Source organism: Barbus barbus, assembly GCF_936440315.1.
Source record: "Barbus barbus genome assembly, chromosome: 13".
NCBI lineage: Eukaryota > Metazoa > Chordata > Actinopteri > Cypriniformes > Cyprinidae > Barbus > Barbus barbus.
The window spans coordinates 24,076,781-24,096,205 of record NC_136741.1 but is presented as its reverse complement, the minus strand read 5'-3'; the positions used below and the strand labels follow the sequence as shown (position 1 = coordinate 24,096,205).

At 39.1% G+C, this 19,425-nt stretch overlaps 1 protein-coding gene across 1 annotated transcript; it reads left to right on the top strand.

The window, feature by feature from the left end:
- Positions 1 to 468: 468 nt before the first annotated feature.
- On the top strand, positions 469 to 19,212 carry LOC306878733 (ubiquitin carboxyl-terminal hydrolase 4-like). Its single transcript, XM_079431242.1, has 22 exons — positions 469 to 842; positions 2,414 to 2,541; positions 3,561 to 3,691; positions 3,915 to 4,041; positions 4,159 to 4,304; positions 4,404 to 4,465; positions 5,076 to 5,219; positions 5,431 to 5,551; positions 6,102 to 6,275; positions 6,394 to 6,552; positions 6,762 to 6,986; positions 7,069 to 7,152; positions 7,484 to 7,578; positions 8,185 to 8,367; positions 8,454 to 8,680; positions 8,794 to 9,018; positions 10,099 to 10,169; positions 10,780 to 10,895; positions 11,017 to 11,166; positions 16,804 to 16,907; positions 17,242 to 17,330; positions 17,498 to 19,212. The coding sequence occupies exons 1-22, from the start codon at positions 694 to 696 to the stop codon at positions 17,618 to 17,620; spliced, it is 3,033 nt and encodes a 1,010-aa protein (XP_079287368.1). The 5' UTR covers positions 469 to 693; the 3' UTR covers positions 17,621 to 19,212.
- Positions 19,213 to 19,425: the final 213 nt, after the last annotated feature.

Below are 19,425 nucleotides of genomic sequence, written 5' to 3'. Positions count from 1 at the left end.
AAAGATTGTGCGTGACATTGCCAAACCTTAATGCAACCTGTCATGCAAAGACCTGAACGTGGTGGATCTTATATTATCTATATTGGACTTAAACACCCACTCTTTATAATCAAATAATGATTTGGCAAAAAAGTCATTTATAGCCAAATATAATTGGCATTTACAGCAAACAATACTAAAAATCTATATTTCTCAAACAAATGTTCTCAGAATAATTTAATTAAATTCTATTTAATAAAACTAATTCTGGATTGTATGGTAGGTCATGACTTAAAAACTATATTTCAGAATGAAGCTTGATCATCGCACATCGGGTTTCTTGTATGGGTAGTTGTGATTAAATTAAACTAAATACACTATTCGAAGCTCAATGTAATAACAATTTCGCCAATAGGTTCTGCAGATCCTTCTCCAATTTCGGTGACACTTTAGCAACAATCCTATTAGTAAAAAAAAATACTGGCTGACAGGAATACATTAAGCTGTCAGGGATGCGGACACCAAACACCTTCCCTATTTATTTATAAAAGACACTAAAATGTATTAATTATCCGCCTCTACTAACCGCCATGACGTTGCATGTAACTTCTAGTTGAATTCGGCAGCCAAGTATGCGCGCTCCCTCTAATAACGCGACGCGTCCCCGGTATACTTGAGCGCGCTCGCGGCCGCTGCGGGTTCACTCGCAGCACGATGGCGGAGGGAGGCGGACCCGAGTCGGGTAACGCTTCGGACCCCGACGAGAAGCCGGTGATCGCACAGACAGCAGTACCGTCCACCGAGAGTCAAAAGCAGAGCATCGGCACACTGCTAAAAACGCCACTTCGAAAGGGAGACGAGTGGTAAGAGGTTTTTATGTGAAGCCGAAGTCAAGGCACTCTTGTCGGCATCAGCTCAGGCCTAACTTACTGACGGAGACACCGGCTGCCGGAAATCCCTTCACTAGCCGGGCAATGGACAGCGACCTGCTCCGTTGACACCCATAAACTAGAAGGCTGCTATTATTATCAAGGAGGTGTACAGGGCAAGCGTGCGGTTTACTGTAATAAGGATTTAACACTATTTACATCGGTTAGAAATCGAGAAAGCTGTCTTGTAGCTAACATTGGTTAGCACAGGCTAACCAGCCTTAGCTTCGCATTTCCCACAGTTCTGCTTAAATGTCTCATTAATGGAAAAACAAGACGTTTTCAGACACGTTAGTAGCTGAAGGGTTGGTAAATAAACTCAACCACCCCGTTGTCGGTTATCGGTTTTCTGATAAGATACATGGCAAAGTAGCGTCAGGCATGTAAGGCACTTCATTAGCCGAGGCTAGTTAGCCAGGCTAGTTTGCGTTTCATTTGACGGGTTAAGTGTTCATTTCTGTCAGGCGTCAACCTTATTTTAGATGAACTGTCAAACTAGATTAAAATAACGGCCAAACTCCTCCCTGTGAAGTTGTGACGAAGACAAGGCTATCTAAACCAGTATTACAGTGAGGCAGTGCTTTGTCATGGCCTCTGGATAACACCCAGTCACTCACAATGTTGTTTGGCAATAGACGAGTTTATGGCACAGATAGTAAACACACACAAATATATGTGAAGTTAGTGGAGATTAAAAGCCCCAAATATATACACATTCAGATTTTAAACCCGTTAGTATATGTAAGTGTTTGGATTACAGTCCGCTTTTATTTTGAAAGAAGACTGACGAGTTTTAATAAGTGTAGAGAATAGTGACTCAACAGAAAGGACAATATTTAGTTTCAGTTGGATTAAAAGTGCTTTCAGTGTATAGATTTATATGAAAACTATTAATGTACGCTGGTAACGTTTGTGAGTTTAGCTCAATGTACTCCGTTTCTAAAGAATTTAATGTTGGCTACATACTTTAATTACAATTTAACATTTTGAAATGAAGAGATAGTTAAATTCCAATGCTCAGTCTTCTCATTGCATTTAAAAAGACATGTTACGCAGAAAGTTAAGAGACTGACAACTTTTCTTTCCTTTCACTTTCAATGTATTTTTCCCCAACAATGAAAGTGAAATCTTTTGTGTTCCCCTGAAAAAATACTCATACACAAGTAAAGAATAACAGAAATTTCACTTTTGGGTGACCAATTTTAATTCAGAATTTTGATTGGACTTTTTTTTTTTTTTTTTTTTTTTTTTAACCAAAGTATAATGTCTTTGTGCAATGCATTGTGGAATCAAATGCTAACAAGCTTATGTAGTGGAACATGTTCCTACTTTAGATGAGATTAAGACAGACATCCTTGCTGACTGTTCTATATTTGTAGATGTGTAATAACACAATAGATATTTGCTTGCCAACAGTTTAGCCCTAACATTTTAGGAGAGAAACACATTAATTGTCCTTTCCCCTGACTTTTCACTGATTTCCACCTATTGTTCCAATTGTGTAGGTATTTGATTGACAGCCGGTGGTTCAAACAGTGGAAGAAATATGTGGGCTTTGACAGCTGGGATTTGTACAATGTTGGAGAGCACAATCTGTACCCGGGACCCATTGACAACTCTGGACTCTTTTCAGGTAATCAATGTTGAGTGTTGTACCTGTCTTTGTTCACATTCTCATAGATAACTGTTGTGAATTTTTTTTTCTCTTGCCAGCAGTAAAATTATTTTTGTTCTAGTACTGGAGAGATTTTTTTATCAGAGTGTTTAAAAATATGAATTCTTATTCAGTTAGGTATGTGAATAGCCTCTGAATCAGGTAAATTAATTTTTTAGGACCTTATTGTGTACCTATGTTTTGTTCATGTCATCCCAACTTTATTTTCCTCAGTGGAGCACAAAAGGAGATTTTAAACCATATACAATAAACCTTACGAGTCTAGTGTTTTCATTGATCAGTGATTTGTTCAAATTAATTAATAATGAAATAATTTGATTTAACATCTCACTGGAGGAGAAGAATATTGTTGCATAACTAATAAGTAGATTGGTTGTTTTTTTTTCTCTCCTAAAGCTATCATTTGATTTCTAAAGACTTGGAATATAGTTTTGTGGCCTTTTTTATGTTGCATTGCATCCTTTTTGAAGCTTGAAAGCTCCATTACCCATTTTTGTAATTACATGGTGGTGGTGGTGATGGCGCAGTGGATAAGACACATGCCTTTGGTGTGAGAGACCCGGGTTCGAATCCACTGTGAGACACCAATGTGTCCCTGAGCAAGACACTTAACCCCTAGTTGCTCCAGAGGCGTGCGACCTCTGACATATATAGCAATTGTAAGTCGCTTTGGATAAAAGCGTCAGCTAAATGAATAAATGTAAATGTAAATGTACATGGAAAAAAACAACAAGTCCATTCTTCGGTATCTCTCCTTTTGTGTTTTTGGAAGAGTTTAAAAAACTTGAAACAACTTGAAGGTTAATAAATAATGACAGAAATTGTTTCAGATTTGAAAACCATCAAAACAATTTTAAGTTGTGGTGCACCACACAAAATCTGAGCCTTGCATGGCTAGTTCTTTTTGATAATACGGTATAGTGTTAAAGGGCTCTAATGTGTTTTTCTAATGGTTTCCCCTTTTCTTTCTGTCATAGATCACGAGTCTCAGACGTTGAAAGAGCATCTCATAGATGAGTTAGACTATGTTTTAGTGCCTACAGAGGCCTGGAATAAGCTGGTCAGCTGGTATGGCTGTCTGGAGGGTCAGAAACCCATCATCAGAAAGGTTCCACATCTTTCTTTTATATAATGTATATTTCTTTGTAGTTTTACATATTGTGGTAATCTCTTGGTTTACATTTTTTTTTAATGCCTGTATTTACCCATGTCTGATATACCTGAGTGATTACAGGCAGGGTTATTGGGTGATACTATTGTCATGTTTTAATTGCATTGAAACCCTTACACAGTTAAATGGTTAAAGTTTAATAAATTTACTTGTTTTGCAGGTTGTTGAACATGGAATGTTTGTGAAGCACTGTAAAGTGGAAGTGTATTTGCTTGAGTTGAACCTGTGTGAAAATGACAACATGGACAAAGTTGTCACCCGCCATTTCAGCAAAGCAGACACTATAGGTATGAGACCACCAGAACATATCAATTGTTCTCGTCAATATTATTTGCATGTCTGATTTTGTCACAGAAATTGTGCAGCCCTTGTGAACAATCTTTTTATTTATGCCCCCCCCCCAGATACTATTGAAAAGGAGATGAGGACTTTATTCGATATCCCATCTGAAAAGGAAACTCGACTTTGGAATAAATATATGAGTAACACTTATGAACAACTTAACAAGCTTGACAGCACCGTACAGGACGCAGGGCTTTTTCAGGGCCAGGTAAACCATCATGCTACATTTCATTCCAGTTGTATTTGGTTTGAGACTCTTGACTTGCATTTTATGAGTTCACATCATCAATCTCATCTCACTTCTCAGGTTCTTGTTATAGAGAAGAAGAATGAGGATGGCACATGGCCCAGACAGACCTGCCATTCCAAGTATGTACATGTGGTTTAGGTCATTTTCACACTTAAAGGGATACTCCACCCCAAAATGAAAATTTTCTCATCACTTACCCCCATGTCGTTCCAAACCCGTAAAAGCTTCATTCGTCTTCTGAACACAATTTAAGATATTTTTGGTGAAAACCGGGAGGCTTGTGACTGTCCCATTGACTGTTAAGTAAATTACACTGTCAAGGTCCAGAAAAGGATGAAACGCATCGCCAGAATACTCCATCTGCCATCAGTGGTTCAATCATAACGTTATGAAGCGACAGGAATAGTTTTTGTACGAAACACACCCCCCCCCCCCCCCCCCCCCCCCCCCCCCCCCCAATATTCAATTTCATCCAAAATATCTTAAATTGTGTTCCGAAGATGAACGAAGCTTTTACGGGTTTGGAACAACATGGGGGGTAAGTGATTAATGACAAAATTTTCATTTTGATGTGGAGTGTCCCTTTAAGCAACTGTTTTTTTTTTTTGGGGGGGGGGGGGGGTGGTAACTATTGGGAGCTTTCTTTTAAATCAGTTACTTTGATTGCCAGTAACTCTTTTTGCAACACTGCTTGGATTTACCCTAACCTATTCTTTGATTCATGCCTAGGTCCAGTACTTCCACCTCTCGGAATTATACAACCTCCCCAAAACTCTCTTCAAACTCATCTGCCACCATATCCTCCACAATAACAAATGGGGATAGCAATAGCAACTCTGGCTGCATGTTGAACAACAGTTCTTCTGGTAACAGGTCAGTTTGAGATTAAATCAAAACAGTCCTAAATTACTCCACAGTTAAACTAGTTTAGTTACTTACTGCGAGAGTTTAAATAGGGAACTAAAACAAGGTTTCAGTTCAAGGTCAGTTTTCTTGTATTCAGTATTTGGTTGACCAATTGTGATGGCCTTAATTGTGGTGTTAATTAATGTTGAATGTCTTTGCTAACCCACCATACATTTAGCAGACTGGGAAGTTACAACTCCTACAGCTCATCCTACAGTTACAGAGAATCTGCCGCTCAGCCAGGCCTCTGCGGTCTGAGCAACCTGGGCAACACCTGCTTCATGAACTCTGCCCTTCAGGTATTCAAAAGTGAATGTTCATTTACACAGTATGTTTTGAAATCTGCCATATTCACTCAGTTTGCTGATGGGTGTCAATGGAAGAAGGCCCAGATTGTGTAGTTAAGACATCTAGCAGCCAAACCCTGACTTGATTTAGACTATTTCCTTCTCATTCTAAGTGACTTCTGGGAAGTCGTGGCCTAATGGTTAGAGAGTCGGACTTGTAATCGAAAGGTTGCGGGTTCGAGTCTCCGGCCGGCAGGAATTGTAGGTGGGGGGAGTGAATGTCCAGCGCTCTCTCCACCCTCAATACCACGACTGAGGTGCCCTTGAGCAAGGCACCGAACCCACAACTGCTCCCCGGGCGCCGCAGCATAAATGGCTGCCCACTGCTCCGGGTGTGTGTTCACGGTGTGTGTGTGTGTGTGTGTGTGCATTTGTTCACTACTCACTGCTGTGTGTGTGCACTTGGATGGGTTAAACGCAGAGCACCAATTTCGAGTATGGGTCACCATACTTGACAATACGTCACGACTTTACTTTTACTTTTTTTTTATTCTTATTTCAGTGCCTGAGCAACACTCCCCCTCTAACGGAATATTTCTTGGAGGACCGGTACGAAGCTGAGATCAACCGGGAAAATCCATTAGGGATGCGAGGGGAGATTGCAGAGGCCTACGCGGATTTGGTCAAACAGACGTGGCTTAGTCGGAGCAGTTATGTGGCTCCACGCACTTTTAAAGTGAGTGAATCTATAGCTTACAGAGGAACTGTAGATTACTGTGGAAATCACTGGCCATTTTTAACACAAATCTTTAGAATTCAATTTGATTGTTGAAACGTATCTCCTCTCTGGTCAGACCCAAGTGGGTCGGTTTGCCCCGCAGTTCTCAGGGTACCAGCAACAAGACTCTCAGGAGCTGCTGGCCTTTCTGCTGGACGGCTTACATGAGGACCTTAACCGTGTTAAGAAGAAGCCTTATCTGGCCCTGAGAGATGCTGAGGGGCGGCCTGATGAGGTAAACCTTACATCATTAAACCACAGCATGCTATTTTAGTTGGAAACAAAGTACAGAAGTAGTCAAAACAATAAACTACTAAGAAAAAGCTATTGTTTCTGTTGTGCTAGTGAATAATCACTACTCTGAAGACCTCTATAAAATTAGAGGAAATTTACTTTTAAACTGAAGAATGTAATTTGACCTACAGCAATCTCATTTGTCTGTAGATTGTAGCCAAGGAAGCATGGGCAAATCACCGGTTGCGGAACGATTCTATAATTGTGGACATCTTCCATGGCTTATTCAAATCTACGCTGGTTTGTCCAGAATGCTCCAAAGTTTCCGTTACCTTTGACCCCTTCTGCTACCTCACACTGCCCCTGCCCATGAAAAAGGATCGCACTATGGAGGTGTTCCTGGTTCGCACTGACCCGCAGTTTAGACCCATGCAAGTAAGAACTGTTTTCCTGAAAACACTCAGGTACATGTTTTAGTTCAGGAGGTGGGCTAAAAGATACTTTTGTTATCTTCCAGTATCGTGTAGTTGTTCCCAAAATGGGTGTAGTGGCAGACCTGTGCAGTGCTTTGGCCAAGCTATCTGGAGTTCCTTCAGAGAATGTAAGACTTTTGTGGTTCCCAACCTAACACCTTTTTCCATTATTAATGTTGCTTCAAGAGATGGTACCTTCAAAAATAAAAAAATTGTCAGCATTTACCCACCCTCATACTGTTATAAACCCATATGGCTACCTTCAAATAAAGCATGTAAATTTTACATTTTGTGTTCTATTACACAAAGAAAGTCATATGAGTTTGAAACAAAATGAGGTTGTTGTAAATTAGCTATTTCTTATTTATTTGTCTGAACTATTCCTTTATCTTCTTGCTTCTATATAACACTGGCTTAAATTTCTAGCAAACAGTCTTAGATTGTTTTCATGTTTTCTAGATGGTTGTGGCAGATGTTTACAATCACAGATTCCACAAAATCTACAGACGGGATGATGGTCTCAGTCACATCATGGAGAAGGATGACATTTTTGTGTAAGTAATTTCTTAAATTCTACTTGCTTTACCATTCAAAAGTTTGGGTGCAGTATTTTTTTTACCAAGTTGTCATTTTTATTTGATCCAAAATAAAGTAATATTGTTGAAACATTACTAAAATTTCAAATAACTGTTCTATTTTAGTATATTTTAAGTGTGGTTTGTTCCTTTTGTATTTTCTTTGGGTATTACTCCAGTCTTCAGTGTCACATGATCCTTCAGAAATTATTATAATATGCTAATGTGGTGCTCAATTTCTTATTAACATCAATGTTAAAAACAGTTGTGCAGTTTAATATTTTCATGGAAACCATTATACAGTTATTTGGAAAAAGTCCATCGAAGAATGTATTTGAAATATCAGAAGAACAGCATTTGTTTGAAATATCAGTCTATTGTATCTATTGTAATTTTTGATCTATTTAATGCCTCCTTGTTAAATAAAAGTATTAATTTCTTTAAAAAATAAATAAAGAATTACTGACCCACACTTCTGAACTGGAGCATATGTGTATTTAATTGTTTTGCATAATGTAAGTTTTGCCGTTCAGCTAAGTGTGTTTCAGTGAGTGGCCTCTTACTGATTGTGTCTTTGTGGTTTAGTTATGAGGTGTTCGAGGAAGATAGTGAGAAGATGAACCTGCCAGTGTACTTCAGAGAGAGGCATGCTAAGCACAGTGGAGGCTCTTCGGGCACGATGCTCTTCGGCCAGCCTCTTCTCATCACCGTCCCGCACCGCAACCTTAGCGTAGATACCCTCTATGAGCGTGTGCTGGAGAGGATCGGGTTGGTGTTGTGCTTTAGTGGTCTATCTCAATTTTACACCAGTTGTTACTGCAAACTTGGTTGACCCTTTATGTCTTTTGTTTTAGGCGTTACGTTAAACGTTCACAGGGTACCATTACAGACAGTAGAGCATCTGCCTCGGCCACATCCTCTAGCAGCAGCCAATCACCAGAATGCCTCGCTTCAGTGTCCAGTCACAGCACAGGCCTGAGTGGCTGCAGCAGCCCAGTTTCAGATGGAGCTTCCTGCAGCGCTGGATCCAACGGCAGCAACCACTCTGGAGCCTGCAACGGCCCCAATGGAGTTTGTGATGGTAGGACACTTAACCTTGTCATAAAGCTCCCAAATGCTGCATACAGTCATCCATTTAGATTTATTCACATTCATCAGATACAGATCTAATCTTGTTGTTTGCATTTGTTTCAGGTGATGAGGAAGCCATGGATCACCAGGAGAGTCCAGAACCAGAGAACAGTCATTCAGACACTCTGGATGGAGAGGAGGACTCAGAACCAGAGAATGGGCCCAATAGCAGCGGTGGAAAATCTTTTACTTCTCGACCGAAACTCTTTTCTTTCAGCATGGTCAACTCCTACGGCACAGCCAACATTAGTTCTCTGCCATTTGATGGCAATCTCCTAAAGCTCACAAGTAACTATTACCTTTTAACATTTGATACTAAAAATGAATCTAATAAATCAGGTGGATCATTAAGGCCGCATTTACACTGCATGGTTCAAGTGACCCATATTCCTCCCATGTGGCACAGATCGGATATGGCCCACGACCGTGTAAGCAGGAAAAAGTCACATGGATTCCGATATTCTGTGATCGGTTTCAGGCCTCATTCATATGTGGAAATAAATCAGATATGAATCGGATACGTGCATTTGCGACTGCCGTGTAAGCGGACAGATCAGATATTCCCCTGTAAATGTGACTCATACGTCGCTGAGAAGTGAGTTTTTTTATACATTTTGCGGTACAGAAATACCTGTACCAAATGAAACCTCTTTAGTTGAGTAGCAGAGTATTAATTTTGTTCGCTTGTGTTAAATAAAAGGCGATCTGTCGCTGAAATGTTGCTTTTGAAATCACGCTGAGTGCTCGTTCCTGCTGTTGTCAGGGACTACAGCTTGTGCACAGACGAGCGCTTCAGTCCCGTTCATTCCATTGAAACCACAAAATAAAATGCACACAAACATGTCCCTGCCTTTGATTATACAATCACTGTTGAACGCATTTGGTTTTAATTACTAAAAAAACACAGACAATGTGACATGCTTAAAAATATCTACCACCGGAGTATTATTCCACTTGCAAGCTTTCAGCGGAGCTGCATGCATCACTGTCCTGAAGAATTTGTTCTAGGCTATATAATTATTTTGATGTATAGATGTAACTATTGCATTAAAAACGTTTCTGTATGATTTCCATGTCAATAAATTAAACTCAATGTACCATTCAAATTGATTTGTGAAATTATATATGCTATTTTTGGCTTGTTTCACCAAGTGCAGAGTTAAATGCAGATATCGGATACTGGTCACTTTTAAAAGAAATGTAAGCACGTCGTCTAAAAAATCAGATATAGTCACAAAATCGGAATTGGTCATCAACACCTGCAGTGTAAATGCAGCCTAACTGTTACTGTATTTGTCTGACTTTAACTTTTTAGGATCATTTGCTCTTATACTTAAAATAAAAACTGATAGATATTCCTTTCTACAGCTCACTCTACAGTAGCCATTGATTGGGATTCAGACACAAAGAAATTGTGCTACGATGACCAGGAAGCTGAGGTAATGCCCTCTATTCCACTAATTGTGCAAAATTACAGTACTGTTCAAACGTTTTTGGTACTGCAAGAGTTTTTGTTAGGTTTTTGAAGGAAGTCTCTTATGATCACCAATGCTACTTTTATTTAATCAAAATACAGTAATAACAGGTATATTGTGTTTTTTCCTGTTTTGACAGTAATTCGTAAATCTGATTTATTTCTTTGATTGCATAGCTGAATTGTCAGCAGCCATCACTCCAGTCTTCAGTGTGATGATCCTTAAAAAACATTCTAATATGCTGATTTGATGCTTAAGAAACGTTTTTTATTATCATTAATGTTGAAAACAGTTGTTTAATGTTTTAGTAGAAGCGGTGATACTTTTTTATCAGGATACTTTGATGAATTTTGATGAAACAGCATTTGTTTATTTACTGTCACTTTAATTTTTAAAAAAGTTAAAAAAATGTAAAGTCTTGCCTTCATGGTCATTCAGTACTGAAATTTCTGGTACAAATGCGTGAACTATTATGCAGTCTACCATAATCCTCGCAAAAACTGACTAATTACCCATATTTACTTTTAGCTACTTGCTAAATGTCCTCAGACATTAATGTGAAGTCTCTCCCCAGGCCTATGACAAACATGAGAGCATGCTACATGCTCAGAAGAAGAAGACTACAGTAGCTTTAAGAGAATGCATCGAGCTCTTTACTACAATGGAGACCCTAGGAGAACACGACCCCTGGTGAGGAGGATGTTCAGATCATTACACGTGACATTTATTGCCCATGCTTTCAAGGTTAAAAGATTTACTGAAGTATTACCACATTTAGTGAAGTTTTAATGATTGCTGTGCTCCTCTGCAGGTACTGCCCTACGTGTAAGAAACACCAGCAGGCCACAAAGAAGTTTGATCTGTGGTCTCTCCCACGCATTTTGGTCGTGCATCTGAAGCGCTTCTCTTACAACCGCTGCTGGAGAGACAAGCTGGACACTGTTGTAGACTTTCCAATTAGGTAAATCTGTTGCGAGACATATGTTGCGACATACTGTATATACAGTCATGGCCAAAAATATCGGCACCCTTGTTAAATATGATCAAAGAAGACCTGCATTGCTGCATTTATCTTTTGCTGCACATCAGAAATATATTCTTTGGTTATTCTCATTGTGATGGATGATTAAAGGGGGCATACCACACACAGTTTAACCCAATCTCATGTTAATCTTGAGTACCAATAGAGTAGTACTGCATCCTTCATATCGCCAAAAAGTCTTTAGTTTTATCACATTTAAAAAAGCCAGATTCAGTTTTACGATTCTCTCCGAAAAAAGCCGAGCTCCTTGAGGCGTACCGTGGGCAGAGCTAAAGAGTGACGAGCACTTGCGCCAAACCTGAACAAAACAGACATTTAAAGCCGTTTCACTCACCATCTGCAGTCCTGAATCATGACCAGGACCTTTTATAGCTGGGACTGCTCCATCTTTCAGTATCAAACGATGTGCAAATCCAGTGTCGAACTGGGCCTCCTTTATAAAACGTTCGTCAACAAACACACTTGTGAAACTCCATTGCTGCCCCGAAAAAAAAAAAAAGCATCCACTGTTCACGTAACGCTGTGTTCTTTTGGGAAGCTGAACAAGAAAAAACACACTACTTTAGAGACATTCTTCCCTAGCGAGTCTTGTGCAGTGCTGCAGCCGAATGAAGCGCGTTGATGGGCGTGCTCTCGCTCCGGTTAATACGTGCACGGGCGTGTTCTTCCGGGAGAAATGCCCATATAAGGAGTTCCACTGTCGTTTACGTCAGCAAGAGCCATGATTGAAAAAAAACTTTCCGAAACTTGTACGAACCCGGAAGGAAGATTTTTGCCTCAGAAATACTCAGTCATACTTCCAAATCGTTTTTTTAAACTTTGGCCATGCTTAGCATGAGAATCCAACTCTATAACAGTGTAAATAACTCTGAATGGACGAAACGGCATTGTTCCCCACCTTTAAGGGAATTTGGGCTTTGTTTTCCCTCCTATTTATATCTCTGTGAAACAGGAAGTCATGGCTGGATAATTTCATGTTCATAATCATCCTGGAGTGCTCAAAATTGTGAATATGAATGGGAATATACTTCAGAGATATTTTACTCATAAGAATTTGTAGGGGTGCCAATAATTGTGTCCAACGTGTATTTGAGAAAAACATTTTTCATAATGATATTTCCCCCCATTTTAAATTCTTATCCAATGAAAGGTTAGATTTTTGTGAATTTTGTTTTTTAAATAAAAGATCAAAAGGATTAACAATGCAGATTAATTTTCACAGCCGCCTTTGATCATATTTACCAAGGGTGCCGATATTTTTGGCCATGACTAAAATGTATATATATATGTATATGTATGTATGTAGATGTATGTATATACAGTATCTCACAGAAGTGAGTACACCCCTCACATTTTTGTAAATATTTTATTATATCTTTTCATGTGACAACACTGAAGAAATGACACTTTGCTACAATGTAAAGTAGTGAGTACAGCTTGTATAACAGTGTAAATTTGCTGTCCCCTCAAAATAACTCAACACACAGCCATTAATGTCTAAACCGCTGGCCACAAAAGTGAGTACACCCCTAAGTGGAAAAAGTCCAAATTAGGCCCAATTTGCCATTTTCTCTCCCCGGTGTCATGTGACTCATTAGTGTTACAAGGTCTCAGGTGTGAATGGGGAGCAGGTGTGTTAAATTTGGTGTTATCGCTCTCACTCTCTCATACTGGTCACTGGAAGTTCAACATGGCACCTCATGGCAAAGAACTCACTGAGGATCTGAAAAAAAGAATTGTTGCTCTACATAAAGATGGCGTAGGCTATAAGAAGATTGCCAAGACCCTGAAACTGAGCTGCAGCACAGTGGCCAAAGAAGTTGAGTGCACGTGCTCAGCGTCATATCCAGAGGTTGTGTTAGGGAAATAGACGTATGATTGCTGCCAGCATTGCTGCAGAGGTTGAAGGGGTGGGGGGTCAGCCTGTCAGTGCTCAGACCATACGCTGCACACTGCATCAAATTGGTCTGCGATGGCTGTCGTCCCAGAAGAAAGCCTCTTCATGTTGCACAAGAAAGCCCGCAAACAGTTTGCTGAAGACAAGCAGACTAAGGACATGGATTACTGGAACCATGTCCTGTGGTCTGATGAGACCAAGATAAACTTATTTGGTTCAGATGGTGTCAAGCGTGTGTTGCGGCAACCAGGTGAGCAGTACAAAGACAAGTGTGTCTTGCCTACAGTCAAGCATGGTGGTGGGAGTGTCGTGATCTGGGACTGCATGAGTGCTGCCGGCACTGGGGAGCAACAGTTCATTGAGGGAACCATGAATGCCAACATGTACTCTGACATACTGAAGCAGAGACTGGGCCGCAGGGCAGTATTCCAACATGATAACGCCCCCAAACACACCTTCAAGACGACCACTGCCTTGCTAAAGAAGCTGAGGGTAAAGGTGATGGACTGGCCAAGCATGTCTCCAGACCTAAACCCTATTGAGCATCTGTGGGGCATCCTCAAATGGAAGGTGGAGGAGCGCAAGGTCTCTAACATCCACCAGCTCCGTGATGTCATCATGGAGGAGTGGAAGAGGACTCCAGTGGCAACCTGTAAAGCTCTGGTGAACTCCACGCCCAAGAGGGTTAAGGCAGTGCTGGAGTGGCCACACAAAATATTGACACACTGGGCCCAATTTGGACATTTTCACTTAGGGGTGTACTCACTTTTGTGGCCAGCGGTTTACACATTAATGGCTGTGAGTTATTTTGAGAGGACAGCAAATTTACACTGTTAAACAAGCTGTACACTCACTACTTTACATTGTAGCAAAGTGTCATTTCTTCAGTGTTGTCACATGAAAAGATATAAAATACTTACAAAAATGTGAGGGGTGTGTATATGTGTTTTGTGTGGGTGTGTGTGTGTGTGTGTGTACTCCAAAAAACGTGGTCCCTAAAAGTAAGACACCACTGTGCATCCTTTTTTTTTTTTTTTTTTTTTTTTTTTGTTAACAACTGTTTAAGTTTTATTCTGTGGAACAGTAGTATAAAACAAAAAGCAGCTGTACAAATTTAAAACCCACCCCTTGGTAGACTCAAAAAATAAATAATAATAATATAATAACACAATTAATTTTAATAGATAAACAAATAACAATAAAATATTTTTTACAAAGATTTTAGAAAAGAGACAACATTAAAAGCTGAATGCCATGAATTTACAGTTTTCACGTTCGATCCATGTATACGAGAAGTAGAGAGTTCCATCGAGATAATGTCCAACAAATACACAGTCCAGGTTCTTCTGTCCATTGTGTGAGGAGGATTCCAACGGTTGACAAGCAATTTTTTTGCTGCTGTGAGAGCAGCTAACAGTAAAGATCTTTGTTGGACGGACAAGGTGAAGTCCCAAGAGTCATTCATGAAAAAAAACTGTAATAAAGTGCTTGACTAAATTTCCCACCAGATGGCACCAAAATTTTTCCCTGCACACAGAATACTTTGTCATTGTCTTAGGCCTCAATGTACACCTGACTTCAGGTGTAACTTTGAATTAATACATCAGATTTTTATTTTAATCAAATTAATTTTAGTTATGTCATTCATTTGACATTTTATTTACTATTGAAAGTAGAAAAATTAGAAAACAGCTCCTTTTTAGTTTTTTCGTTCAGGGGTAGAAAAATGTATAAACATATCGAATATTCGATTTCTACACGTGGGCGGGAATTAAACGCCCCTTTCTGCTGATTGGTCAGCCGAAGATCAAACCGTGCCGTCATCAGTTCTTCGGCAGTTTCGCGAGGCAGAATAATAGTCCTCCACTGCTGCAGGTGTACGGTTTCTTGGTGCATTTATTGCAACTACATTTCATCTTTTTCTCATGAAACAATCATGTTAATTAATAGCTTGACACAATTCGTACTGGTGCAGAGATTAGACAGCGCTTTCTTCTGTGTAGAACGGCAGTTCTCAAAGTGCCAGAGGGCTCCCGGAAAAAAAAAAAGCTATAGCCTACTATATTTTCCAGACTGTAAAGTCACGTTTTTGATACATGCTGTGATTTATTCTAAAGTGACTTGTGATGCATTTAACGTCAAATTATCTAAATGTAGACTTCTAATAGGTGCGTCAAGTAGCTATTTGCTGTGTATTTGTTCACGTGCTCCAGAAAGATGCTCATTGAGACCAAGACGCACTAATGCATCACATTTTGCTGTTCACTTTATTTTTCAAAGGCTTGACATTTTGTTGTCATTTTGAACGTATACACAAAAATATACTTTTTTTTTTTTGTTTGTTTTTTTTTAAGCGGATGCAAATCTGTCGTAAATTAATCCTATTAATCTCATGGCGTAGCCTATATTCCAAGCGTTCTTGATGTATTCTGTGGGGTTTGGTGAGAATCAACCCGAAATGGCAAGTTACATTTATGAAAATCTTGCGATACAGTCCTGTGTGCGCATATCCTTTTGAGGTCTCAATTATAATCAATAAAAAAAAGACTACATTATAATACTCAAAAGAGTGTGTATTTTATCTCTCCGATTTTAAGATCAGAATTGCACAGTTCTTGAACGTTATAATAGGCCTGTTATAGCCTATAAGTCAATGCATTCTTTCCTTTTTGTATTAGTGTTTAAAATATTTTATTTAAAAGTAATTAATTAATTAAACTAACTTGCTGGGCGACCAGAGTAGGCTTTGACAGCCGTCATATCATACATGCCCAGCTGATGCAAATCATAGAATTTATATCCACACAGAAGAAAGCGCTGTCTACACTCTGCCCCGGAACGGATTGTATCGAGCTATTTATTTGTCTGGTTATTTGATGAGAAAAAGATTAAATGTAGATGCAATAAACGCATCAAGAGGATACACCTGCAGCAGTGAAGGACTTATGTCTCGCGGAACTGCGGAAGATCTTCGGCTGACCAATCAGCAGAAAGGGTCGTTTAATTCCCGCCCACGTGTAGAAATCGAATATTCAAGCTGTTTATTCATTTTTCTACCCTTGGACGAAAAACTAAAATTAAGCTGAATTCTCGTTTTTCGTTTCTTGGAAAAAAAAGAAAAAGGAGCTGCTTTCTCATTTTTCTACTTTCAATATTAAAACACAAAATGAGTGAGCGCTCAATTCCCGATGATGGTTTTCTAATTTCAAAAGGAAAATCCGTTGTGGAATATTGACATTTCACACGTTCATTTGGCTTTGATCCTATTTGGTTTTGATCAAGATTACCTTACTGAACAGGAAGCAGGAAGCAGTGCCCAAAAGTCAGGTGCAATATGTTAGGTGTCAGTTTCTGGGAAGCTGAGTCATGCTTGTCTGGACAGACAAAGCTATCCATTGTTTACTGTGGTAAAAGGAGTACACTAACCCAGAACTGCAGTCTAGTACTTATGTACTGATGTCTTGACTAAAAACAATGATACGGTTCAAATTTAAAATCAACAATTTGATCAGCCACACTTACTGCCGGTGATTGAACTTTGGTACTTAGATTGAACTTAATGTGTTTTGATAAAATTCACTTTACAAATGAACTGTTAGAAAACTTCTGGAATTCTGGTGACTTCATGTTTGGAAATAAATGTCAACTTTCTCACACAGGGACTTGAACATGTCAGAGTTTGTTTGTGACCCCAAAGCTGACCCATACGTATATGACCTCATTGCGGTTTCCAACCACTATGGAGGAATGGGCGGAGGCCACTGTAAGTCACTCTATTTGAACTCTCCCATTATTTCATAATAATGAAATCACACCCTTGCTATTCATATGTCCAGTTATGTATTAACAATCATGTTAATACATAACTGGGTCGACTCTCGCAGATTGTGTCAGCAGCCTTTTGTTTTCCCTTATCACTTGTTCACCTTTGCAACCTAGTTGTATATCTCATGTTTGATGGATTACTACAGAAAGTATATCACAGAGTTGATCATTTATGTCTTTGTCATTATATTGCTGCCTGGAAATGATAGCTTGGTTTGTTTTTGATTGCCAAATTTCCGTCGTTAAGCACTACATTTCATTTCCTCTTGCAGACACGGCATACGGCAAGAACAAAGTGGATGGAAAATGGTATTACTTTGACGATAGCAGTGTGTCGTCTGCAACTGAGGATCAGATTGTGGTGAGGCTACTACTCTTTCTGTTTTATTGTCCTTTGCAGGCTAATAAAGCGTTCCACAGTGGTTAATGAATCTCAAAGAGCTGTTGTTGTCCAATATGGAAACTGGGAATTGGTAATTGCTAGTTTGTAAACTGACTCAGAATTGTCTTTTTTGTTGTTCTCTACAGACTAAAGCAGCCTATGTGCTATTTTACCAACGCAGAGATGCGGACACACCATCCAAATCCACCCCCTCCGCATCACTAGGCGGAGCTTCAGAGACCCTGGACGATCACATGGACACCAACTGAGTTTCTTTTAGTCTTTCAAGGACTGGCACTGAAACAAAAACTACATAAAGATGAAATGCTCAATGCATCAACGCACATCCCTGGCTACTTCAGTGACTATTAAATGCTCACAAACAGGCCCTTTGTTTTTAGCTTTATTTTAATTTAAAAAAAAATTTTCACACATGCGTCTTTATCAAGAGCCAAAAAAGAATATTAATAATAAATAAAGAGAATTTTAGTTTGAAGCGTGACATGAAAGACTTTATTCTTGGACCTTGATGACTGCTGATCATAGAAGCTCATTTCTTTTAGTCTGAAATGAGAACGAGGGTGAAACGGCAATATAACCTCTCTTTTGACGACATGAATGTTAGATAATTTAGATCAGGAGAGAGGAAATGCCTAGACATAGACTATGTATGCAACTTTACGCTCATCTGAAATGTTTAAATTATGCCTCTACCCATTTACGTTGGACTCCAGCTATCAGCATCTTGTAACATGTGCCTCGTGTGAAGAATAGACTCTCTGTGTTTAACTGAAGCGTGTGGTGATAAGCACAGAGATTCTCTCGGAGAAGCTTGCGCTCTTATATTAAATATTGTCTCCATGTTTCATTTATCCTATCACAAGCCACGCTTTTGTTAAATATACCATGCCGGAGGGTGAAATATTTCACTTTTAAAGTCGCTCCGCTATAAGGATGCCACAAAATGTCAAGTTTATTATCATGTTGGTTTTTAGGGGGCTGCTCTCAAATATAATCACACTAACAGCCTTTTATGCCCCAAAAACTGTGAAAAGGGACGTTTACGAAAATGTGGAACAATGTAAGTCACGGTCGTGCCCGAGCATTATTATTTTTTTATTTTTTCAGATGATGGTTGTGCTTTGTAATAGTCCATTTTTATTTCTTTTTGGTGGATTTTTTCCTGTCTAAATGGCTTCGGTCCAGAGGAATATCGAATGTGGTGCTAATTTTATGACACTTGAACAGGTACAAGTACATGACAAAGAGGCACACAAACAATGGCTGTGCTTCTTAAGAACAACCTTATTGATAAAAAGAATAGCTTTTATCATTACCTGTAGATGTACATTGGCACATCTGCCATGTGATTAGTTGTGGCATTATGTGTGTCAAATGGCTTTAGCAACAACTCAAAGCTCAAATGACAAGTGCTTCATACTGCTAAGAATGTAATGCACAAAGCATATTCTTTTTTCTGTGGCAAAACAGCATGCAATTTTTGAATCTGCAAAACTAGATGGTTGTTTCTGGTGTTTACCTCTCTATGGTATTAACAGTCACTGACTGGTAAATCCACTATTGTTGTTATTTATGGATCCAGATATAAAATTTAAGACACACACTGACCATTGACTCAAGCTGTCCCCCTGCAGCTCCTTCATTAGTAAAACATCCATTTAAACATTTTTTGTTTTTGTAATTTCATAGACTTTTCTTGCATAGATGTACATAATCTGGGGCACAGTACATAGCTGCTTTGTGTTCTTCTATTTATCATGCCAACATGTGCAACACCAGATTTTGATTAAAGCCTATTTGAATTGAAAATATAATAAAATGTGGAAGCCTGATTATAGGTAGTGGCTTTGTTTTTGTTTTTTTCCTTATATAACTAAGTAAATCAATTTGCATCAGATGATTTATGAATCTGTCATAATCTTCAGGATCAGTTAAATGATTCCACATAGCAACCCATTATTTGTTATTGGTATCCTATATTATTTCCATTTGCACTAGCAATACCAAGGTAATGTGTTTGATTCCAACAGAATGCAAAAACTGACAGAAATGT

Coding starts and splice junctions, on each gene's coding strand:
- LOC306878733 (XM_079431242.1), top strand. CDS start 694: ATGGCGGAGGGAGGCGGACCCGAGTCGGGTAACGCTTCGGACCCCGAC. Junction 5,220..5,430: donor AACAGTTCTTCTGGTAACAG/GTCAGTTTGAGA, acceptor CCATACATTTAG/CAGACTGGGAAGTTACAACT. Junction 8,368..8,453: donor CGTGTGCTGGAGAGGATCGG/GTTGGTGTTGTG, acceptor CTTTTGTTTTAG/GCGTTACGTTAAACGTTCAC.